Source organism: Mauremys reevesii, linkage group 3 (assembly GCF_016161935.1).
Source record: "Mauremys reevesii isolate NIE-2019 linkage group 3, ASM1616193v1, whole genome shotgun sequence".
Classification (NCBI taxonomy): Eukaryota; Metazoa; Chordata; order Testudines; family Geoemydidae; genus Mauremys; species Mauremys reevesii.
In genome coordinates this window covers 72,520,138-72,546,038 of record NC_052625.1, presented here as the reverse complement: position 1 = coordinate 72,546,038, position 25,901 = coordinate 72,520,138, and the positions used below count along the sequence as shown (strand labels likewise).

General features: G+C 38.5%; 1 protein-coding gene across 16 annotated transcripts in view; it reads left to right on the top strand.

The window, feature by feature from the left end:
• SDCCAG8 (SHH signaling and ciliogenesis regulator SDCCAG8) overlaps nt 1-25,901 on the top strand; it is a 149,954-nt gene that overhangs the window by 81,064 nt on the left and 42,989 nt on the right. For 10 of the 16 annotated variants that reach the window (XR_005596239.1, XR_005596238.1, XR_005596237.1 and 7 more), the window contains 3 exons: nt 9,343-9,470; nt 12,074-12,182; nt 18,208-18,339. The exons of 1 other annotated variant lie outside the window; for it this stretch is intronic. Coding sequence is in view for 9 of the 15 variants with exons in the window: in XM_039530501.1 (XP_039386435.1) it covers nt 9,343-9,470; nt 12,074-12,182; nt 18,208-18,339 (369 nt within the window). In the remaining 6 variants the exon portion in view is untranslated. Of the gene's footprint in view, nt 1-9,342; nt 9,471-12,073; nt 12,183-15,281; nt 15,404-18,207; nt 18,340-21,594; nt 22,079-25,901 lie in introns of those variants that run through there. 5 more of the 16 variants (XM_039530505.1, XM_039530508.1, XM_039530506.1 and 2 more) reach the window with 5 other exon arrangements.

The window sequence follows — 25,901 nt, the reverse complement described above, 5'->3', positions numbered from 1 at the left end:
GGGAACCAGATGGAAGGAGCCAGAGCCAGTTTATTTAAAGGAAAAGGCAGAAAACACTGAAAGGCTGTGCAATCAGTGGCTAAAAGTGTGCATGGAAGAAGGTAAAAATTCACAAAGCAAAACTGCACAGTGGGATATCTAGCACTTAGCATAATGGTACTAATTTGTGAGTTTAGTTTGAAAGTTGCTATTGAAATACATTATACTTTATCCTGTGAAGACCAAGGTATAGATATTTGAAATCTGATTTAAAAAAAAAAAAGCAGCTTGACATAAATATCGCCTGTCCATTATTTGTAATATTTAATGCACACAAGTTATGATTACAGAATAATGTTAAGGGTGTGCCACAAACTAACCAGAGCAAGAAAATATAGAACTATCGGGCTAGATTTCGATTCTTAACTCATCACACTGGAGTGCCAGCATGCCTAAGTCTTGCCACATGTAATAGGTCATTCATCTACTGTTGGGAGTCCTCTGCAATACCTATGCACAATGGTAATGCTCAAGTACTGTGGAAGTGTTGCCTTTGTACGTCTCCACTTCCATTGTTTTTGGTCACATCTTTAATGCCAGTTTGCTGCTATATTTGCTAACTTATTTTAGGACAAGAGAAGGATTTTGATTTTTTTCCCAGCCCAGAAGAATAAAATATTCGCCTCCCTCAAATGATAGCATTATCCTTATTACTTTGTCCTGTCACACCACTCCATTTCTGCTCATGGGTTTGATCTTGTAAGGTGCTGAGCCCATTCAGTTCCTGTTAACTTAAATGGTAGTTGAGGACAACTGGCATCTTGCAGGATCATGCCTTTGAATAACCTCAGCCAGAAGTTATTCACCTAAGGTCTGTCCCAAAGAAACATCAGTGATAAGTCAGAGAAAGCATCAGCACCAACCTCACAAACCATCACATGTCAAGAAAAAGCCTCTCAAAACTTTTTTTAATGTTGTAGATGGAAATTGTTGTTATTTAGATAGTACTGGAGTGTACGTTCAGTAAATGGCTTCTATAGTAATCAAACACTTCAGCATTTAATCATTTGTAAAAGTCTTTGTCTTGCTTGCTCATAATTATCTGACAATAGAATGTGTTTTTGTGCATATGTATATTTAAAAAATTAAGGTAAGTGGTGGGATGGGGGAAAATTCCTTCAGAATAGAAGGCATGCTACAATAATTGGAGCTATAGTTTAATACTTCACATAACCCACTTGTTCCACACTGCTTATAACCAATGTGCTGTCGGTTAGTTCCCATACCAGCAAGTTTATCAAATCTTTACACCATTCCTAGTGCTGTGTTCTACCTGCTCTCCTAGTCTCTTCCTGCACCATTTTACATTGTTGTCCATTATTGTATGTTGGGAAATTTATTTGAAAGATGCAATCTAACATTAAATAGTATTGCAAGGCATGCTACCAACTACACTTTTACCAGAATTTCGCCCGCTATAAATGTATTTGACATACTGTAAATGCTGATTATTGATCTGAAAATATTATAAACCACTGAAAAAGAGAGCAGTTAATTGAATAATATTTAAATAACTGTGCATTGATATATTAAAAATCCAAATAAAAAGTAGTAATGTTCTGTGTATGGCAGCCAATTTTCAATATTAAAATTTTAGGGAGGAAATACCAAAAGAGAGAGATCATATTATGGACGAATTGTTTACAGATAAAAGCTTTTACATTGAATTTGTGGGGGAGGGGGTTGTTTCAATTTTTATTTTATAAGTGAATCTACTGCTTCAAAAAAACTGTATAGACTGAAATCTATAGACAGAACTGGTACTGCCCAAGTCGTATCTATTAAGGCTTCTTCGCATTGCCCATTTGATATGCCTAAAACCTGACCTTTAGGGACCTCTTGTATAGATGAAAGAGTGATTCGGGTTCTGTGTCCATGGAATACTTCAATTCTCTGAGAACATTGCCATGGTTTCCAGTTGATAACTGTTCAGTTGTTGTAATGTGTACAACTGTCTACTAGGACAGCAACTTTCAACCTTTTTTCATTTGCGGACTCCTAAAATTTTTCAAATAGAGTTGTCCATCCCTTTCGAAATATTAGACATAGTCTGCAGATCCCCAGGGATCCACAGACCACAGGCTGAAAACTGCTGCCTATGGCGGTAACGCTGAACCTGTTACACATAGTCTGTGGACCCCCAGGGATCTGCAGAGCACAGGTTGAAAACCACTGTAGTAGGAATTGTAGCAAGACCTCAAACTCATTTAATACCACAGCTGTTGTAGTGTAATATCTTCTTTCCACAAATGACTCAGGCTAGATTTAAAAAGATGACCTGGACATTATAGGATTGTGTTCCATTTTACCAAACCTTCAAATCGTCTAATTTCCCATTAAATGATTTACATTTGGACAAATATAAAAAAAATACTTTAAAGGCATAAGCTTAGTTTTTATTTTGGTAAAATAATTTTGGCTATATTGCATAAATATGAGAGTCTGTGAAATAAAGTTTGTCAGTGAGCTGTGAAATTATGTATGAACTTTCAGCCTTGGCTGAATTGTAAAAGCCAAGTTGAAACTCCCCAAAAATATAGAATTTTATTAAAATACTGACACTAACTGAATTCTAATGCAGTAAGCACACAGTACTGTCATACCCTTTATTAGTAATGACCATACTGTTTGCTTTAATGTGAGAAAGTGAATGTAGGATAATTTGTCAGGTTGCTTGAGGATAATCAGTTGCCTAAATTTGGAAATTTGTCGAATTTTAACTCTGATTGCGCTGAATAAGATTTTCTTGGTTTTGTAAGGTTTCTGAGAACTACTGTCATCTTGGGAGAGAGACACTTTAATGCTTGTAGTTAAGAGATTTTGTTCTGTTTTATATCATTTTAAAGGCAATTTTTACACTGTATTTGAACATTTTAAATGAGTCTGAAACACATTTAAAATACAGCAACAGCTGGAATACCTTATTTAGGTCCTGAATGTAATCCTACACCGGTTATAGCCTAGTGTAACTTCATTGACTTTACTGGAATTACTCCTGATTCTCATTGATTGTTATAGAAAGCTATGTCAGTACCCATTGCTAAAACACCAGTTTGCTATACATCAATAAAAATAATAATTTTATAAAATCTGTAAATTGAAATGCTCTGGAATAGAACTGTTTGCACTCTATCAATGACACAATCGCTGAAAAGCACCTAATAAATTAATGTATAAATCCACGGGTCAGTGAAGCATTTGACCAAATAAGTAAATCTTAAACTGTCTGGATGTTCATCAAACACAGCCTGCTGGCTGGAGTCAGTTCTAGTAGCGTGTGCCCTCTGAGAACACCTTGCAACCAACAGTAGAGAGTCCATGGCCAGTTTGCTCCCAGCAACTGACAGAGAGAGAGAGCAACCCAGAATGTAACTGCCATAAAGGGCAATCTTTCAAAACCCGATGAGGTTTGAAATAATGACCTGGTAATAATGGTTTTTATGAGTTGATAATTTTTATACAGTTCTAGTACACATACACATGCATTGGTCTTTTTTCCCCTTCTAGAGTTCTGTTAATTTGAAAAATAGATATAATACTTGTTTTTTATGCTAAACATTTCCTACTTTGTGTAAGTATAGTGGTCATCACTGAAATTCAGTTTTACCTAGTTACAACACAGTGGTATCTGAGATCCCACAGGTATTTTCTAGTCTAAACAGAGAAATACTGAGGGATCTAAGCGAACACTGTGTGGTAACTGTGGATAGATGTGGTCATCATTAAAAAATAACTGAATGGCATTAAGCAGAATGGAATGGGATGACAGATTTGAATGTGATTTGAGGGGTTTTAGATTAACAGAGGGAACAAATTAAGTCCATGCCTTGGGTGAATGCCTTCCTGGTGCATGGTAATTTACTTTTAATTTTTGAAACCCTAATTCCCAGTGCCTTAATATCTGAATAAGTTGTGAAGAAGCTGCATGCTTGCCCTTCTACTTGCAACATAGCTGTATTCTGAAAATGGATTAGTGAAGGATGGAGGGGAGAAATTTGTGGGAAATTCTGTCAAACTTTTTATATAGGTCTTTCTACTGCCTTCATCATCGTAGTAGTTGAGTGCCTTCAGGTAGTAGATTAAGTTATGTGATTAACATCTCTCTCATCTTCTCCCTGGGGAGAGAATATTGTGTGTAGTGAAGGATTTTGTTTTTGTAGGGTTCTGTTTAGGAATTTTTATTTTATTTTTTAATGTACATGCTGTGTGTTTACGGTAAAAAAGGCAAGGTCAAAGAACCAGAGGGGTAGCCGTGTTAGTCTGGATCTGTAAAAGCAGCAAAGAATCCTGTGGCACCTTATAGACTAACAGACGTTTTGCAGCATGAGCTTTCGTGGGTGAATACCCACTTCGTTGGATGCAAGTTGCATCCGACGAAGTGGGTATTCACCCACGAAAGCTCATGCTGCAAAACGTCTGTTAGTCTATAAGGTGCCACAGGATTCTTTGCTGCTTTTAAAGGTCAAAGAAGTGCGCTTTGCCTTTGAAGCGGAAAGTACTTAGGTTTATCCCATATTTAGGATTCTGTATGTAGAATAATACGTGTTTTGAGATAAACAAGGCCTGTTAGCTCATAGACTCCATCCAATACAGGATTGTTTCTTAATATTTAATTTCTAGTACTTTGAAATGATCTGATGCTGCTGTTAGTCTCATGCAGAATTCCCATTGAGTACAGTGGGAATTCTATGTACAGAGTGACTGCAGGAACATTATACAGTTAGACCAGCAAATACAAACTTTTTCAAATTATGAATATGGATTGCAATCTCCTAATCACAATTTGTTTGCTACCCATATGGCTGGGCTATGTTCATACCATTATCTGGCTTTAGAACAAAAATTCCCAAACTGTGGTGTGTGGAGCACATGCTGGTGGTTCACAGAAAACTAGCTGGTTGTATGCTGTTCTTCCTCCCTATTTCCAGCTGCTAAAATGCATTAAAATACCTTCTGAATATATTTGCTTCTGTGTAACCAAAGGCAATAATTGCCAGGGAGTTGTCTATATTATTGTGAATGGGAGGAAAAGTGGTCTGTGGGACTTTCAATAGGAATATAAAAGGTCCAGGAGACTATCTGTATTAAAATGTGAGCCATGCTGTGGAAACATTTGAGAATCCCTCCTGTAAAAAGTTTTCTGTCTTCTCATGTCCCATTTGGTACACATTTTGGTGACTGAGAATTGAAAAGCTCATCGTGACTGAGAATTGAAAAGCTCATAGTGCAAGTCTTCACTCCTATGAGTAGTCAAATTTAAATATATGTTTTGTTTGAAACAAAATCTGACTTAAAAAAATAAAAAAAAGAAACTAGTGTTCCTGGTATTTATTGTGGTAAAAGCATAGAATACATACATGATCTGACTAAAGTTCCTTAAATCTCTCCCCTCATCTTGGTAACAGTCCAGTTCCCAGGAAATGCTGTATGCATAAATAGAAAATATTTCTGATTTGAAAAGAGTAGTTAAGATAGGTTTCATGTGTCTTTACCTAAGTTTCCCCATCTGTAAAATGGAGATTCTTGTCTCCTTTGCAAAGTGACTTGGGATCTATAGATGAAAAGCATTATGTAAGAGCTAGGTGGTGTATTCTTAAAGAAGAAAAAGGCTGGGTTTTTTTCATTGAAATATATTTTACCCTTCAGAGGACTTTCTAATTTTGATCCCTTACTACATTTCAATGGCTTTAGCTCTGATTTCAGTGTCAGATATTGATAAATGTAGTAGAGTTTCTTGACTATTTTAAGGCTTGTCCATCAAGATTAAAATAAATAAATGCAATGAGATTTCATTTTTACTAGCATTAGGCTCATTTTTTATTTTTTTTTCCTGTCATGTGTGAGGAAGATACAGGATGCTCTTTGATTTTCAGTTTTTTTTTCATTAGACTCGTTGCTCTTAATGTTAGTTTGGTTATTGATGACAAGACAGTTCAGAAACATCTTTTAAATTCAAGTCCTTGCTAAGATTGTACTAAAGTGATGCAAAGTACACTGGACAAGATGAGTCTGTGTACTGGCAGCTGCTCATAGAGATATTTGGTGTAATTTTCAAAGCAGTTGGTAAGTAGGTTTCCTAAGTGCTTGTGTCACTTTAGAAAATGGGACATAGGAGCCTTGAAGCTATGTCTACACTACCGCGGTAAGTCAACCTATGCTACGCAACTCCAGCTATGTGAGTAACCTAAGTGGAGTCAACGTACCTTAGGTCGAGTTACCGCGGGGTCTACAGCGTGGGGGGTTGACGGGAGAAAATCTCCTGTCAACTTACCTTACTCTTCTCGTCAGGGGTAGAGTACAGGGCTTGACTGGAGAGCGATCTGCAGTTGACTCGGCGGGTCTTTACTAGACCCACTAAATAAACCGCCAGTAGATCGATCTCAGAGTGTTGATCCCAGCTGTAGTGTAGACCTGCCCTACGTAACCTAAGTGCCTTTGAAAATTTTACCCATTGTGCATGAAGGAAAGGAACATCCTTCCAGGGGTAATGGACGACCACAAGCCTGAGTGTCCTTACCTCTCCTACATAATGGCGAGCAGAGGTGGGTATGTGCACCGTCTTCACAAGTTTCATGCTACTGTCAGTGTTGGCCTTCCTTGGTCCTTGCCAGAAACATGAGAACTGATACTGTGTCTGTGCTTGGCCCTCCTTGAGTGCCCAGGGTGAGGCACAATCTAGTTTAATGTGATTTTTAAAAAAAAGGTTTGCTTTCAAAACTAGGATTGTGAATGATATGATTAGGCACATCTTATTCTGTAATGTTTCCATGACAAAAACATGTTTTTCTTCAAAATTTTATCCTCCCCTCCCCCCCCCCCCCCCCATCAGCCAACATGTCTTCTTTTTGTCACATCAGGCCCTGTCCCACCTCAGGCAAAGCTCCCACTGCCTTCAAGGAGAGTTTTGTCTGAGGTCAGATCGCAATGTCAGTCCAGGAATTAGAGTGTAATGTAGCCCACCCACCATTTATATTGCTTTGGCATAAATGTAAGCAAGAAGATGTAACGTTGTGTATGTCATGCTGGGATATTGTAATATCTCAGATGGGTTATTAGGCAGAAAGCCAAAGGTTAAGTGCAGCAGCCAAATGAGGTGTGGCACTATCCTTATGTGACCCATTCCCAGAACTGTCTTCTTATTTTATCGCCCAATGCAATGAGTAATATCACTGAGAATAATAAAAGGATTTCTTAAATTGTACTTTCAAGGTATTCTTAAACCAATTTAAGTAGTTAGAGCAGGACAGTAGAATTTTATTTTATTTTTTTTTAAACCTAGGATCAACCCCCATATACATGAGCACACTCAAATTTTGGGTTCGGTTTGCTCTAGATCCAATCTTTGCAGTGGTTCATAGCAGGACTAAACTCCTTTGCAGCACAGGCCATTATCTAATACAGGGGTAGGCAACCTATGGCACGGGTGCCGAAGGCGGGAGGCGAGCTGATTTTCAGTGACATGCACACTGCCCGGGTCCTGGCCACCAGTCCAGGGGGCTCTGCATTTTAAATTAATTTTAAATGAAGCTTCTTAAACATTCTGAAACCTTATTTACTTTACATACAACAATAGTTTAGTTATATATTATAGACTTAGAGAAAGAGACCTTCTAAAAAGGTTAAAATGTATTATTGGCATGCGAAACCTTAAATTAAAGTTAATAAATGAAGACTCGGCACAACACTTCTGAAAGGTTGCCGACCCCTGATCTAATATATGCATATGTTTCCCTTTCTTGTTACCCATGCTGTCTTTGCTTGGCATGTGTGTCAAAGAAAAAGTTTGTATGGTGTGTGATAACTTGACATTTATTTTGACTCTGTAGTGATTGCCACATCTTGTATATTCAGTCAAGTAAATTGCTAGCAAACTTATGTCTTCAGACCTTAGTAGTGGGACTGGCAATTAGTCACCTGCATACAGCCTTACTGTATAAGCCCTAAATGTTTACACACGCAGGATCAGTCCCCTGTGACATGTTAACTGTTTCCTGTGAGGTACTGGATGCCCTCATCTAGAGCCCTGTGAAATTTTTTAGTTTTTATAATTTTTCATTTATTTCATTGTATTGTGGGAGGGATTGAGTCCTGCCCCTAGGGAGATGGGCTGCTCAGGGATAGGTGGGTTGAGTCCTGCCCCTGGGGGTGTAGGTGGATGGCCTGTGGGGGGTGTCAGGTCCTGTCTCCAGAGGGAGGGCATTGGGTCCTGCCCTGGGGGTATGTGTGTGTGGGAGCCCTGGGGTGTGTCAGGGGTCAGGTCCTGTTCCTGGAGTGTGTGTGGGAGGCCAGCATGGATGAGAGCAATAAGGTCCTGACCCTGGGAGTGAGTAGTTGGGTCCTGACTGGAAGGGGTGTGTGTGCAGGCCTCCAGGCTCTGTGTGTGTGTCTGTCTGTCTGCCTTCTGCGGGAGGGGTTGCAGAGCAATCCTGTCCCACACTCACCCCATAGCAGTAGCTCCCGTGCCAAGGGGCTGGATCCAGCTCCCTGCTCGAGACACCAGGTCTCGATTCAAATTTCTCCCTCCCATCTGTTATGAGGCAAACCTGAGTGGAACTGTGACCCTGTGCGCCAGGTCACAAGGCCCAGAGCAGGGTACAGGCACAGGCCAAAGGACAGGAGCTGCTGCTGCAGGGTTAAGTTTTTTCTTCTATTTTGTTTAACAGGCTATTTTTTTGTTTTATTTCATGTTACGGTATCTTGCATTTACGAAACCCAGAGGACTCCACCTTCATCTTCTGTTGTCTTAAATTAATGGTGGAAGCATTTCTGCTGTTTGGATGCTTAAGCAAACTCATTAAGCTTTTAGAATAGCTGTAATGTGAGCACTGTGGGAACTGTTGCTATTGACTCAACTCCCATTAATTTCACTGGGAGTTTAGTTCATCTCAGGATCAGGCCCCTAAACTTTATCAGTAGATGAAATGTATAACAGTTACAAGAGAGAACAGATAAACTGCACAAGGCAAATCAGATCTTAAGGGAGGCTTTCTTATAGTAGAGGACTCATTTAATATTATAAAGTATAATCCAAGAATACATGGATTATTCTCTGGAAAAGGAATCCTTTTTCACTCAGAAAATAGGTCATGCTTTTGTCCATTTTCTGCTAGCCACTGAGGTGTGTTTGTCACTGTAAGAGAAAGGTTGGCATGTTCAGCTTCAAGTATGCGTGTGGGGAAAATGTTTGTTGTGTAAAGCTAGACCAATTTTTTTAAATTATCAGTTGAACTATCCATTTTGGCATTTGACTCATCTGTAGAGTAGTATATATTTTGTATTTCTGTTTCCTGTTTGTTTTTATAGATTGAAGAAAGAAAGTATTCAGCACAGTTTTAGCAATGAAGCAAAGACCCGAGCCCTTCAGGCAGAGCAAAGAGAGCAGGAGCTGACACAGAAGATGCAACAAATGGAGGCCCAGCATGATAAAACTGGTAGGTGGTAGAAAAAGATTAGAGCCTGGGCACTTACTCACAAGCCAGGCCCGTGCCTTACTGTGAAATGACATCAGGAACACCTGTAACCTTTGGCTGGCCGAAGGGAGCAGATGCTAACTACACCGGAGATTCCGAATTACATATTAGTTAGCGTTTAAAAGAGAAAATGGAAAGTATTGCCCACTGTCTGTTGATTTCAGAGTGCTGCTCTCACATCTGTTGCACCATCTGGATTATGAGTTTATTTACCTGTATTCAAGAAACGTAAAGCTGAGAGAGACCACAACAAAGTAGAAAAACAAAGGGCTTGTTTTTGGCTGGATTTTCAGGCACACATGTTATATAAAGAAAATAGCATCAGAAGCTCTGCGGGAAATGCTCTGAGCTTACAGTTAAAGTCTCCTGAATAGCATTGAACAGTTCCCACAGTACACACATTATAGCTACTCTAAAAGCTTAATGAGTTTGCTTCAGCATCCAAACTGGAGAAAAGCTTTAACCATTAATCGGTTCTTAATTCACTGTCGCAGCTGGATGTAATTCACTGGCTCCAAATTGATATGTTCCTTTATTTAATCTTTGCAGCCTCAAACATTTTTAGCATTAGTATGTTTTTCCCTCAGTATAGAACAAGGATGTTTAATCTTTTGCATTCTTCAGGTTATCACTACTGCAGTTTAAATTTACTAATACAAAGCATTGACCGTAACTGGCAGCTTGGCTGGAAGGGGACGTCCTTCATCACACTGGCTTAGCTGACCTATAACTTTTTACCTTTAATCTGAAAAGGACTCTCAGAATATGCAATTTCATTTGTTCACAGTCAAAACATTTTGCCGGTCGTTTTACCATTGTAATGCTCCATGTTCATGAATGGCATTAGGCAAAATAAGGATAACTCCACATTTAATATTTAACCAATTACATAAAATATTTAGCCTTTAACAATTTAAAGGCTCAAATTGTAGCTCTTAGACCCCATGGAATGCTAAGTGGGGGAAATCTGTAACATCTACATGATGGTGGAAGGGGGTGCTATAACTTGGCAGAACATCATGCCTACCATCTTTCTGGGGAAAACACATTCGCCTGCTACCTCTTAACACCTCTAGAAAAGAGGTAGCTGGCATTCCTTCCCAGCCAGTGCTAACTATTACAAGAGGTGGTGAGCCCACATCCACCCTCTGTCCTATGCAGACACGCCTCCTGCAGCATTGTCACTGGTACTAGTGGGCCTTGCTTTGTGTAAAGGGAGTACAAACAGCTGCATTATGACTGCCTTCTACACAGAGGTGGTATAGGGAAAGGAACTCTCTCTCTCTCTCTCTCTCTCTCTCTCCCCTTTCCTCATTCTATCCAGCATATCTGCATATGGGCAGCTGTAATTTGGCATAAATTAAGGAAAACTAACTTACTTGCCCCTCCTGGTCCGTAAGATATTGTTTAATCTGAGTGTATTGAAACAAGAATGGATGTCAACTTTATATCTCTACTAAGAGTGGGAAGAGTTGAAAAAATGGTCATTTTGTACATAAAAATTTCAAGTATTATGCATCTATGCATTATAGGGGATATTATATACTACTACTGTAAGTTGGATACAGATGAAAGGTCTACAATATTCTAGTCATAATTGTATAAGATGTATTTCATTATATATCATTTATTAAATATGAAGGAATCTCTGGTAACAATACAAACAAATTATTTACAGTTTCAGGAATGATTTTAAGACTAGAAATTTAGGGAATACATAGTCTTCTCACTTGAATATTGAAGACCTTTGATTTCTAGATAATCGGTTTTGGCCCAGTTTAGGTCAATAGTAACAGAAACTAATCAATATAAAATGGTGGTCTAAGTGCAGTTCCCACTGGACATAGGTCTATGTATCTACCTCATATTTGTCAAATGCTGGTTGTCAGACTCAATAGAAAGACTGACTAAATGAGCTGATTTCTGCAAAGATGGATAAGATACCTTGGTGGGCCCAGTAAGGACATTATCACTCCTGATTCTGTACCTGTTGGGTATATGGAGGACTTCAAAGCCCAGTGTTTGCCAGTCTGATATCCCTCATGAACATAAAATTCTCAAGTTTAAGAAAAACTAAGTGTGAATTTGGCATTTATGGTAGTTTTGTCACAAAAGGCTTTGGTCCATTATCACATTAGATAGCCTCTTTGAGTTGCTTGCATGTCCGTTGTGAATGAGACTGCTTGCTCATCCTACCAGAAAGAGGCAGTAAGGACAACTGTTCAAAGGTCTGGTAGTGTGAGGTGATGCTCAACTCCATTTATGATCTCAAGAGAAGTAGAAGGTTCTCTGTACCTTGCAAGATTATGCCCTAATGATGAATTGCAGGAAAGGTTAAGATAAATGTTTGTGGACGTCTGAGGGAAGAAGTGGCTTACATTTTTCCCATTCAGAAATTCTTAAGTTTACCCATTCTTTGGGAAATTGTGATTAGATCATTATCTCATATTCAAATACCTGGAATTTAAACCATATTTTTAAAAAAGTGTGGGGGTGGGGGATAAGAATATTTTAAATCTTTGTATCAAGTCTTAATTTTATAAATATAAAAATATAATTTCTAGTGAATGAACTGGATTCTTTGCTGACCTCCCAGAATACATTCATAGCAAAATTAAAGGAGGAATGTTGTATGTTGGCAAGGAAGCTGGAACATGTAACAGAAAAAAACAGGTAGGTGTCATTTTGCTATTTAGAAGTGAGCTACTGTATTTATTTATATTTATTATTCTCTTCTAAAACTTGTCATCCACACCTATTCCAAATCTGTTACGGCATCTGCAACTTGAGAAACCAAGATGGGATTTTGCCCAGGGTATTTCTAATTTTATGCTTTTCAAATGGTGTTTCCATTTAAATTACTTGGACTATTCAGATCTGAGAAATCATATATTATACTCTTTAGGATTAGTATTCTTCAAATAAAAAGTAGTAAATTAACTGTCAAATTGCCACAATTCTAATGTTGTTTGAAATTAAGCTAAAAATAATTAATAAATATTCAGTTAAATATCTTCAGGTCACATGAAGAAGCTGAATTCTGTTGCGTATCTGGGATTAAATGACATAATTTTTTTTTAAATAAGCCATTTAGTTTACAGTAGCACACACTAGGTAGTGGTTCTGGATTTTCATCACATCTTCCCTCTCAGCAAACTCTTGTGAAAATTGTTGCTCAGTAAGTGTCTGATTCTATAGCCTCCATTCATGTGGCATTCCCATTGAAGTAAATGGTAGTTCTACATGTGGAACAACTAAAAAATTAGACTCCAAAGTAGTTGAGTAAAAGTAGGAGTTTAGAGTTGCACTAGTCATATACAGTATAGTGTTATGTCCTGTTCATAGTTAGCTCTTAGGCTAGAAGAAGGTTATCCTGCAAAGAATTGGGCTACTTTGTGGTTCTAGCACTGAGATTCTGTGTTCATATGTGAGATTAATCAAATAAACCATTTGATTTTGTATTCCAAAAGAGTGAAACTCACCGATTTGCAGAGTCTCCCCACAAGCCTATCCACCATTAAATCTTACTTGCAAGACAAAGTGGGTATTGAGTGGAGCATAGACTTCATTCATACTCTCCATATGGGGTGAATTTCATCCAAAGTAAATTTGGAAAGCAAAACATTTGGAGAAGGGATTAAAAATGGAGGGAATGTAAAATGGGTCATTTTAAAAAGAAACTCCCATGTTGAAAATGTCATCCTGGTTCCTCAGGAGGCAAAGTAGTAGCACTTTTACCAATCAATCTGCCTTTCAGGTTGTCCAACATTGTAAGAGTAACATAAGAAGACTCACAAAATAGGAAGAATTCAGAGAGCTGGTGAAGCTTGAAGCCATAATTGGCTGCAAGCAAAGTAATAATTTAAAATAATTGAATTAAGATTTATTCCACCTGTTCATATAACATATAAGGGCTTCCAACACACACACAAACCTGGTCAAGTAACATATGAAGGGTGGGTGCAAAGAATGAAAATATATACTTTTTTTATTTAAATTATTCTCAATAATTCCCTAGTCCCCTCATTTTAGTCAATATTGGCTGACTAACTTCCTGGAAGTGTCAAGGATGTGAAAGAGGACTGGGTAGCAACTTTTTCTATCCCTAAAGAAGGGTATTTTGTGCATAGGGAGCACAAAGCATGAAGATAGTTGTGAGAAGTGGACATATGGTGGGTTGAGGCTGACAACATTGGAATGGAGGGAATGGGGGTTTGATTCAATCCAGAAAGAAGAATGGATAAATTGGGAGAGGCAGAATTGTCAAGGGCTTTGAAGATAAGAGGAGGAAGACTGAAATAAAGATGGTGGAAAATGGGAAGGTAGTAGAAGATTTGGTGAGACGTGGTTAGAATTGCAGACAAGAAAGATGATCTTAGCAGCTGTAATTTGAATGACCAGAGGAAGTAATGTCAGAGCACCCAGTGTGCCATTGGCTTTCACATCCTCTCAACTCGAAGTAATTTTGTTATCTCATGATCACTGTGTGTGCAGCTACAATTCCAGGAGTCAATGGAGAGGGCATTTTCTTTTAAAATAGAATTCTCTTACAGATTTCATAATATGGTGCCAATATATTATTATTCAAAACAGATTCTGATCATATAGTTTATTCAGTGTGTCTTATTTGTCTGACATAGTGGCCAAACCATAGGTTTCAGTTACTGCCAAAATCCTGGATTGTGCACAGCACATTAGAGTGTCTAATCTAGTGATTAGAGCAAGGGTCTGGGACCAGAACATATGATTTCTCTTCCTAGATATGTTGTTTGCCATGCTACTTGGGAACCTCTGTGACTCAGTTTCCCCATTGGTAAAATGTGGATAATACTTAACAGGAGTCCTATGATGCTATATTAATTAATGTGTGTAAAAACACTTAAGCTTTTGCAATAAGAGATCCAATAGAAGTATAGATTTATATAAGATATTTGGTGCACATTTAGAAGAAGCAGACTGTAAGTTTTACCAATGCATTTGTACATAAAATGTGTTACCTCCAGCTGTGTATCTACCTCGCTACACTTCATACATGGTTCCTGTACGATATCTATAATATGTTTTTTGTTAGGTAAAACCTTTTATTGTGAGCTAACCCCTACCTAGGGCTAGATAGATCTCAGGACAGAATACTGAACAAGATTATACACCCCTCAGGCTGCATAGAAGAAAAATAGTATATATTAAGGTACTATATAAACGCGCAAGTGTAAAAAAAATCTAAATATAGTCCTTTTGGGGGGTTTTTTTGTGTTGTTTGGTTCATTTTTTTTCTCAGATTGTTACTGTCTGAGTTCCTAGACTTGTGGATTGATGCTTAACACTGCCCATTGTGTATTTGTGATTTCCGTTTTGTAATTAAGGGGAACAATGGGAGTCCATTGGGTCTCATTATATATAATGGTTGGTTTAATTTGTTTCACTTCTATCTTGTTAATTGTAAATTGATCATTAAGATTTGAATTCTAATCTGTCACCAGGGTTGTGAGTATTGAAGCTAGAGCAATGATCCTGGTTTTAATCACTGATGATGAGAAACAAATTTTACAATTTTGGTACATATTGCAGTTCATATATTTTAACACTGTATTTTATGGTGTTATAAATATTGTTAAATGACTTTTAGTGTAGTTTTACTGTTTGGACTATAATGTATAAATTATATTACTGTTTTGGCAACAGTAGGTGTCCAACTGTGTGAGTTTAATTGAAGTAAAGAACATACACTCGGTTGAACTATTTTTCTGCATGTTTGGTTGATGTTCTGTTTAGAGACTGCACTCGTTATACTCAACACCAGGAGTAGCTTGCCCAAGCTAGTGGTACCAGGATGTGAAATCTGTCTGCAAAACCCAATCATTAAGATGATATGCTATCCACTTAAAGAAGAATTATCCCAATCCCAATTATGTCAATAAAATTTTTACTTTCTAGCACTTGTCATTGCAATACTATAAAATTGACTGGTTTTCTGAGAAGCAAGAATAGACACTGCTGCATAAAACAGCTAAGCTCTGATTCTGTGCTGTGGCTCCAAGAAATACAATGCAGAGAAGACAGTGTAGAAGGAAGTGGGGGAAAAGAATTTTTACCAAATCCAAGTGTTTAAAAAAAAATCATGAATCAGACCTCAAAAAAAATGGAGTAACTTAAAAATCATGTTTAAAAAAAAATTGAATATTTATTTGCTTCTGGGTTTTGAATTTTAGGGTGCCCTTAGGTTATGTTCTCAAAACTGTCTCAGCAGTTTGGGATAAAAACTAGTCTTTGTTTTAAATGAAGGCTGAGACTCTCACATAATCACATAAATCTTGGCGCTCTAGGAAAAACACCAAATATCTAGGGACTTGAGATAAAATTGTGGGAGTTGGCAGCATTGCAAGGTGGTGTATTATAAGCCATCTTTCTGCTGTCCAAATTCTGGCCTTCTGCAGAGGTTGTTGCAGCCAGTGATGTAAATTAAGGTAGCTATGAGCTGCTCAGACTTAACAGCAGCCTCCTGAAGGCTGTATCATAACCCAGAATCCCGAAAGTGCTATGTGCTACAGTGTTGCCGCCTCACCTTTCCAACACACTTCCCTTCCATTCCCAGCACATGAGGGTTTATGAGGAGAGCAGAGGAGAACCAGTTACACTGGCCCTATGCTGCTTTAGCCCCCATTCTACTGCAGTGTTTGTCTCATATGCCACCAGAGCAGCACATGGGTACCACAATTGGAAGAGAATCTCTCCCCTAGAATTCAGTCATTCCACTAGGGCAATGTCTCTCAATTTTTCCAGACTACTGTACCCCTTTCAGGAGTCTGACTTTTGTCTTGCGTACCCCAAGTTTCACCTCTCTTAAACTACTTGCTTACAAAATCAGACATAAAAATACAAAAGTGTCAAGCACACTATTACTGAAAAATTGCATACTTTCTCATTTTTACCATATAATTGTAAAATAAATCAGTTACAATATAAATATGGTACTTGCATTTCAGTGTATAGAGCAGTATAAACAAGTCATTGCCTGTGATAATTTGCACTTACATAATGACTTTTCTGCCTAAATGACTCAAGACACTTAATGTATCTTCATCTATTAAGTCTTACAGTGCCTTGTGAGGTACTAAGTTGTATTATCCCCCAAACTGAGATGTTAAAAGATGAAATTATTCTGTCATGTAGAGTGAATAAAACGTGATCCTTGCTATTCATCTTCTGAGAAATATACTCTGAAACTCAACATAGCAGTTTTAGCTTATTAATAACATTAATACTACTTTGCTCTTATAACAGTACCTTTTACTCCAAAGTCTTAAAGTGCTTTTATAAACCATTCAGTAATTAATCTGAAACACCCGTGAGGTGGGTTGCTGATATTATTTGTATTTCTGTAGCACCTATGAGAGTTCTAGTCATGCACTGGACCCATTGTGCCAGGAGCTGCACAAACACAGAACAAAAAACAGTCCCTGCCCCTAAGAGGCTACAGTCAGAATGAACAGTTGATGGCAATAAACATCACATTAGTTCGGTTATATTTTATTTTTGGTGGGTTTAGTTAGGAATGATAAGCTAAAGGAAAGGGAGAGGGGATGTTGAAGGGAAAAGCAATGAGGAGGACAGGGAAGGGGAGAAGAGGAGTGACGCTATGATGAAGATACTGAAGAAGGGAGAGATAGAAGGAGAAGGTTGGAGCAGCCAATCAGTACAGGGCAGAGAAAGTCCAGTCAGAACTGTAGAAAGTTCTCTGAATGGCCAAAGGATCCCACTTTGGCTTCTTCTGTCCCTACGGGCTGGAGTTTCTGTCTGGCTCCTCTCTGCAGTCTTCTCTCAAGCCCACATGATGGTGGGAAGGGGAGACACCACCTTGGGCCTAGTGCTCCCACAGTTGGGGAGTCTTCCTTGTCCATTGTTATTCCCTTTTACATATTAGGAAACTCAAATGATTTGTCCAAAGCTGCTGAAGGAGTCTGTGTCAGAACCAGGATTAGAACTGAAGAGCACCTGGTTTCCAGTTCTGTACTTTATCTAGCACATAGACCCAGAGGACTAGGTTCACAAAAGGACTTACATGCCTATGTCCGATATTTACGTACCACTGACATTCACAAAATTGCTTAGCTGCCATTTAACCCGGGAGGCACCTAAAGTCCCCAATGCATCCAAGTTTCTGCTGGTAGGTATGCACAAAGCCACTCAAGTCCTCATTCCACCCCATAGCTAACGAGCTGCTCATAAACCTCTCTCATGCCTAAACCCTGCCAGGATTGTCAAACTAGGCATTCCATCACCTATCTTGCTTTCAGGTCCTATCTATTGGGCGCATGTAAATCTGATACAACTCCATTGACCTCATTTGACACCAAAAATGGCCAGTTGTCTTTAAAATCAGTCCTTAGTCTGATTGTCCACACCAAGCAAGGGGAATTGTGATCTTGCATAAGTGGGTTTTTACATATCTAGAAGTGAGAGGCTGCTCTTATTGTAACTGGGTTACCAAAAAGTGGCATACCACAGTGTCATGTCTCCAGATGCTAGGAAGTGGCTTGCTAAGTTAAAATGAACATATGTTTTTTTCTGTAGGGTCTAATAAGAGCCTATTTACACATGCATGTAAAGAAGTCTTATAAAGGTTGAGACTACATAGTAATGGCCCAGTATAGGATGAAATCTGACAACATCCATCACCACTGTGTTTTTACTACTTTAGGTCTGAAGTCAGCCAGCTTAGTCAAGAAAATGAGTACGTTCATGATAGACTGGAGAAGATGCAGAAAAGAAATGATGAATTGGAAGAACAGTGCATCCAGCATGGGAGAATGCATGAGAGAATGAAGCTGAGGTAGGAAGTTCTGTTAATCCATCCATATGTGGTAAACTATGCAGTACCTGTTGTGTTGTATAAACAAGAAAAAAGCTTTAGTCTTTATTTTATGAAAATGACCAAAACCTCACAGACCATCCTTTGTTTGTTCTTTTGCTTGTGCTGTTTTGGATAAATAGCAGGAAAGCATGTTTAGTTTCCACGGTTCCCTGAAGAATTTAGACCTAATTGATTTAGCATATGTGTTGTAGGCTGTTTCTGCTGTTTAGGCTCTCTCAAATGAATTGTCATAAGAACAGTCATACTGGGTCACACCAGTGGTCCATCTAGCGCAGTATCACATATTTCAATGATGGCCAGTGCCATCTCCTCATTGAAGTAGTGCCACATCCCTTAGTCATGTGGGCTGAGAATGAGGAAGGGCAGAAGCTTTTGGGAGAATAGCCAGCCCTCAAGAGTACCAGAGACTTCCCTAGCAACATGGGAGTGGGAGCAGCTGCAGTGGGGTTGGTATGAGGCTCTTTCTGGACATTGGTGATAAAAGCATTGTGCATGCCAGAGACTCCCATCCAGTTTGTGCTGGGCAAGCAGCATTTAATGGCCATAAACTGACCAAAAACAGCTGGTGGAGAATTTTGCCTGCATGGAGGAGCTCAGCCAATGATTCCATCACCAGCCTCCTCGTGCTCCTTCCACCCTGGGTTCTCGGTGTAATAGGAAGGAGCAGATGCTGGGAGGGAGTTTGGACAGGACGCTGAGGAAAGGGGCATAGCAGAGTATAGCTTTGGTACACCAAAACCTCCACTCTGGAGGGACTTCAAGCCAGTAATGTAAGTTAGAGCTGCCTCCTGTGCAGCCCTAAATTATGCTGGAACTGGACAGTCCTGAATCAGGGAGCGAGCTGCAACTAGCTCTCTACAACCCCCAACTCCATTTAAACAGAGTTTGGATGGACCAGCATATCAAGGCCTATGTGTTACACAGGGTGTTCTGTCTGGTCATTGTTTGCCCCACCCCCCTCCTACCGCTCTCTAATAGAGTTTCTCTCCTGCCGGGCTCTGTCTCCCTTCCCTCCATTCTTCCTGTTCCTTCCTTTTTGCTTGCTTTCTCCCAGTAGCTCATCCTGCTCCTGCCATCTCGCTTCTGCCCCCATAGTTAAACTTCAAAGGGAAAAAAAAAGAAATTCTGAAAATCTCAGATTGTGCACCTAATCTGTGAAACCACATGATTTAATTGTTACCCTCATCCTCCCTCTCCCTGACTCTTCCTTGGTTCCTTGCATTAGTTGTTTTATATTAGATTCCAGCCTTGGGGAACAGGGAGCATGTCAGCCTATATATTTGTACAGTGCCTAGCACAATGAAGCTCTAATCTCAGTTGAGCCTTCGGGTACTACCACAGTAAGTATAAGTAAGGAAAAAAATCTGGCTGCTTTATTATTGGAAGTTGACAACTGTTATGTTGCATTTTAATTGGTAAAATGGATTTTCATCTATAAAATATTGGTTTAGGTAGCTGATGTGGGGTAAGTAAAAGTGAAGGCCTTTCAGGTTATAAATTGGCTGCTAGTATAACAGCACCTGAAATACTCTGCTTATGGAGCACACATTCACAGTGTAATCCATGCTACTATAGGAATTCCAGCCTCACCTCTGCTTTTAGAAAACGTATGTATTGTCTCTTTATACTGGAATAAGGACGGGAGATATTACATATGGTTTAATTAGGCTGCTATGTCACAATGCACAATTACTGACACCTTCCCCCCACTCCAGTGATCCCCATGAATTTGGCCACCTCCCAATTCACATACCTCCTAGCCTTGTTGACCCCGGGCCATTGGGAGTGCTTCACAGTTCCCTGCCACACCCTGCATGTGCATGTCCTACCATAAAATTTTGACGTGTAAAAAAAAAAGTTCCAGGATCAGCCCCATTTCCCTCTTAACTCTAAGCTTTAAGGCTACCCATCGAAAACATCCGTATTTTTTCTTTTTTTTAGCTTAGTACCCAGGCCACTCTGCTTCATTATTATTACTAGCTTGAATTTCAGATCTGTCTTTTGTCAGCTGTTAGGGCAACATTTAATAGAATGAAACAGAGATCATGAAGTTGTTGATCCTTTTCTATACAATCACAGCAATTTTATGCACTAAAAATTAATCAAAGCATTACAACAGAACAGAAAATTGGTCTGAGAGGAACGTGGTCATGCTGCAGGCAGTGTCTTAACGTCTGCTATTGCTTTTAATGATGGAGAGCACTAAAACCAGTGCAGTAACTGTTTTTCCTAAATTTAATATTCTATAATGTATAAATATGGCATAGATCATCATCTAACTGGGCCATAGTCAAGAGATTTTTACCGGCATATTAAAGGGGAAAGCGATGAATGCTTTGGTTTTATAGTTGATCTAATTCTGTATTTATTTAAACTCCAGGTAGTTAATAGAATGTTATCAGAAACAGCTTAAAAATCACAGTAAGGTTGTTTTACAACTTCCACAATGAAGAACAGTAGTAGATTTCATTATCAGCTAAGCTAATGTATTAAGTTTGTTCCCAAAGGTCATGAACTTGACTATGAATTGTTCATGTACACTAAGTACAAAAGCAAGTCACAAAAAGCCACTGTTTTCTAGCATATGCATTTGATGCTCTCCTCCCAAAACCAAAAATCGTAGTGAGGTTTTTAGTCTGCTATTCTAGATCTCTGCAGCCTGCTGCTGCCTTACCCAGGCTATTCTTCATTTTTTTTTTTAACTTAATAGTAATGGAGTTTGCTGCATTGTTCAGCCTTTTTCTCAAATTGTAGAGATTTCATGAAAGTGGTATACAGAATGATTACTCCTCTGCACAGCGATGCATTTTTTCTTTGTATGCAGCCACAAATAACACTTTTTGCTGCTGTATCACACAGTAAGCTTGCTTCTAATTTGCTATATGCTGTTACTCCAAGGTCTCTTTAGGCATTACTGCTTTCCAGGTTTCTCACTCTTATTGAATATAGTCCAGTTTATTTTCCATTTATTGATCCTCTTGTTTGGTTCTTCAGCCAGTTTTCACACTCAAAATTAATTCAGATTGATTTTAACTTTCCATGAGTCAAATGTTTTATAAAATTGAGACAGGCTATCTGTGTTTCAGTCCCTTTGTATACTAATTTTGTAATTCTGTCAAAACCAGACGTCGGTGTTCTTCATAAACACTACGTATTGTTCATAATTGTGTTGCCCTCTAGATGTTTATAGAGTCTTCTCCTTCTATATTATAGTTAAACCTGCTGGATGGTAACTGCAATGATCATCATCCTTTACTTCTTTGGATATTAATACCACATTTTCTCTTCTTTGCTCCTCTGGTCTTTCACCAGATGTCTATGATATTTCACAAATACTGAGTGAATCAATAATTTCTTGTCACAGATGAGAGATGTTCTACAAATACACTTTTGCATTTATATTGTAATGAAATATGGTATTTATAGTGAGGAAAAAAGGTAACTCTTGTTTGTCATCACTTCAGTTTTTGCTTTGGGATACAAAGGACGGGGCAATAACCTATTTTATAGTCCTTTCTGAGTTCCATGAAACAGTAGTTAGAGTAAGACCTTATTAATTGATCAGTCAACTTGTTTTGAAGCAGCAGCTTGGAAATGTTTGTGTCAATGAAATAGAAAAGATAACACTTTCCCCAGTTATTTCTATCTTTCTCTATAGAAAATATGCTGTTTATAAACATCTGTTCTGATGATATGGAGTGTTTTTAAGAACAAGGTTATTTTATATTTAAATTACAATAATTAAAGTTGTTTTTGAGTCACTTCTTTGAATATAATGTAAATATTCATCCCTTTCAGTTTTGTTTGCTCAATGAAATGTGTCATTAAAAGAAAGTAGATGTCCGTCTGAATGATAGATGGTTGACACCTGCTATTGAAATGGAATTGAGCTGAGAAATTTGCAATTTGTGAGAGTGAAGGAGAGATGTTATGATTCTCTCTGAAACTTAAATGGGCTGTACAGTTGTTGTTGTTTGTTATCTAACAGCCCATGATGCCCTCCATGGCTTGTCCTCCCTTCTTTCTTTTACCTGCCTTCTTTTTACATCAGCTTGTTCTTTATTATCTTCTTGTTCCCACGTGCTTTTAATTTTAAGGTGTATTTTTGAGGGTGAGTAAATTAATTCAGAAGCATTGTCTAAATTGTGGCATTTGATCAAGATGACAGTGTCATTGCTCTGTCACTGGAGATGTGGGGTCAACTTTACTTGGTAACTTTACAATTCTGAACCTCAGAGAAATGTCACTTTGAACACAGTTCTGCAAAGAACATGTTAGTATCATTTCAATTTTTAAATATAATTTTGTCATTAAAGTCTGCATTTTGCCATTCTGCAGAAAATGACTCTTAATAGTAAAAAGTATTTTTTTTTCTCGCTAAGAGAAAAAAAAAATATTACAAGGCCAATTATAAATAAAGGCAACCAGCAAAGGAATATAAGATCAAATATAGCAAAAATAAAACCTAAACCAAAACACTACCACCTTCCTTCCCCCCAAAATAAATAAATGAAAAAATTCTACAGGATATTAAATCTGGTTGCCATTTTTAAGTTCACCTGAAATGTTGGCTCGTGGTGTGTATTGCCTATACTTTCAGTACCAATTTTAAAGTACTCTGCACACAGTTCTCCCTGTTGTAGTGATGGGACCTGTACTAGTTGATGACGGGGGAGTTGAGGGTGACTTGCTTTAGGTGTATTAATGATTGAACTTATTAATTTGTAATTAATATACAACCATACTATCATAGGCAAGGATTTCATCAGCTCTCTTAAGCTTTAATTGATTTTGATCTAGTCTGGTGTATTCAGCACTTGTTACTTATCACTCAATTTTTCTAATACACTCCCCTTCCTAACCATTAGAATGCTTTTGGTTAATGTAAGGGTTTGAGCATAGTTCATCTCTTCAGGCAGCATCAACTCTCTGACCTTTCTCCATTGGAATGGCCATTGGCTGTAAAAGGAAGCATGCTACTTAGAGTAGGTAGCTCTTCTTCCAAACCTTGGCCTGCACCCTTCTTCTTAGAGCCTAGATGGAGTGTGGAGTTACAGCAAACGGGGAAAGATGTCTACATGTAGTCTGAGAGCACCTCTCTTAACCATGTCCTTTCTTTGCATGAGCCTGCCAGGACCGACTCCATAGTTCTTCTTTTTCCTGAACTAGGCAATGAGATGGAGTATATGGACCATAGTTTATAAAGTGCATGTGGATCCTTGAAGTTATTTTATATTATCAATACATTATTGATTTGGAGGCTTGTAAATATATTTTTTTCAAGGATTGTTTAGAATACTGTAAATGGGGATATGGATGTTCTGTACAATAATAGTCTGGCAAAATAGTCAATACTTTATTATAATTTCCTCCAGTTGCTTAGAATCTCTTAAAAGTCTAGTCTATTGTGATGAGGGTTGGCTTGCATGTTTTGGTATGTGATCTTTTATTATTTTCTGGTTGCTTGAAATGTCCTCTGCTAGGAGGAACGTACCAGGCAAATAGTAGTTTGTTCACATTTGTACCTGCCGAACAGGATTTTACACTCCAACACTGTGCAATCTGTGTAGTCTATTTTTATATCTAATATAAATATATAAATTATTTAGAGTATTATGTGTGAGCATGTATACACACATGCACAAATTGTGTAGAGCATTTATATAGATGGGCTTTTTACACCTATTTCAACTGTGTTTCTGGTAGCTGAAAAGAAAGAGCCTACGGGATTGGCAGTTTGGGGCAGATGTGTTTCTATTCCTCGGGCATCAGTGGTTGTAAGTTAACTATAAAAATGTTATAACCATCTGTGTAACAAGACAGCAGAGATCTGCTCTTGCCTGTTACTATAAATAAGGAGGAGATTTGTTTGACTTCATAGACATTGGATTTATAAAGATTATACGTGTCAAATCATAACTATGTGCCATGCTGCTAGGATGTGTCTGCAGCCAACTACCTGGGGTGGTCTTCCCTTCAGACATTCCAGTGAAGCACACAACAACTGTTTAGAGATGAATATGTGATGAATTATGTGTGTATTCTTCCTATGAGGAAATGCCTGATTTTCACAGATAGCCTTATCTGCAAGAATAGAGTTAAAATGGACATTTAAATGGGTCACTTAGAGAGTAAAACAAAATGCACTAAAATTATGTCTCAAGTTCTCTTCCTGCCCCCACTCCCAAAAAAGTAATCCTAAGATATTTCCTTTAAAAAATGTGTTGTGTTGTGCTTTTAAGCGATATGGTCTGGATATATAATATTTGGGGGGTGAGGAGAGAAGTTAATTTCAGACCTATGACACAATATTTGATTTACTAGGACTACTACCTCCCTACCAGGGCCGGCTCTAACATTTTTGCCGCCCCAAGCGAACACAAAGAGCATCGCCCAAGTCCCCGGAGCGTCGCGTCGCCCAAGTCCCCCGAGCGTTTCGTCACCCGAAGCCCGCCCCCACCGAGCACCGTGCCGCCCAAGTCCCCGCCTCCCAAGCACGGTGCCATGCCTCCCAAGCCCTGGCTCCCCCCAGTGCCACCCGGCCGAACCAGAAAAAAACAAAAACAAACCCCGAGTGCCGCCCTGTCCCAAGGTGCCGCCCCAAGCACGTGCTTGGTAGGCTGGTGTCTGGAGCCAGCCCTGCTCCCTACTCAGAGAGATTTGAATTTCTGTGAATTTCTTCGGCAAACTTCTAGTAAAACAGTCAATTAAAAATCAAAATCCTTTCCTGATAATCAAGTCAATCAATTTACATTTAAAAAAAGCCTACATTTTTATGTATGGTTTACATACTACTGCAAATAATTATCTGGGCGGGGGGGGGGGGGAAGAGACATAGGAAAAGTGAAGTTATTAAAAGACCCTTTTTAGTCCAATGTCCTTCATATTTTGAATATATTTTCCTCCTGATCCTTACTATAGATAGGTTAATATTATTTTTTTAAGTGAGGAGAAAATGTTAATGTGACCTTCTATTTACTAGACATGTCTATCTTCAGACATCTGTAGGGAATAGGTAAGTGTAGAGTCAAATGTCCAGAAAAATGAGTTTTGTTTTTTAATTAAAATGTGTTCATGTTTATAACAAAAGCAAACAAAGACAAATACATACATCTCTCTAATTTATCTGGTACTAAAGGTGTCTCAATATATAAAAATATAAGTGTTTTTTCTAAGCATCCATACTCATACCCAGATATCTGTATAGGGGGGCTTCATGGCAGCCGGATTGCCACAACAGTTGGAGGTCAAGTTGTTCGTGTAGCCTTTCATTCAAGGAGTTTCTCTTTTTTGAAAAGCTTTGTGTCACTACATCCTGCATTGCAGTGTAGCCAAATGAGACTCTCATCTCTGTCCAGGATTTGGGGTTATCTCTATCACTTATACACTGCCATTAGAAAGACTTTCATTGTAGGTTGAGAAACACAACACTCCAGAGAAGTAATATTAGGAAATAATGAAAGGATGAGATTCTATACAGAAAACAAATCCTGTCAGAATCTGAAAATGTATTTGGCTTC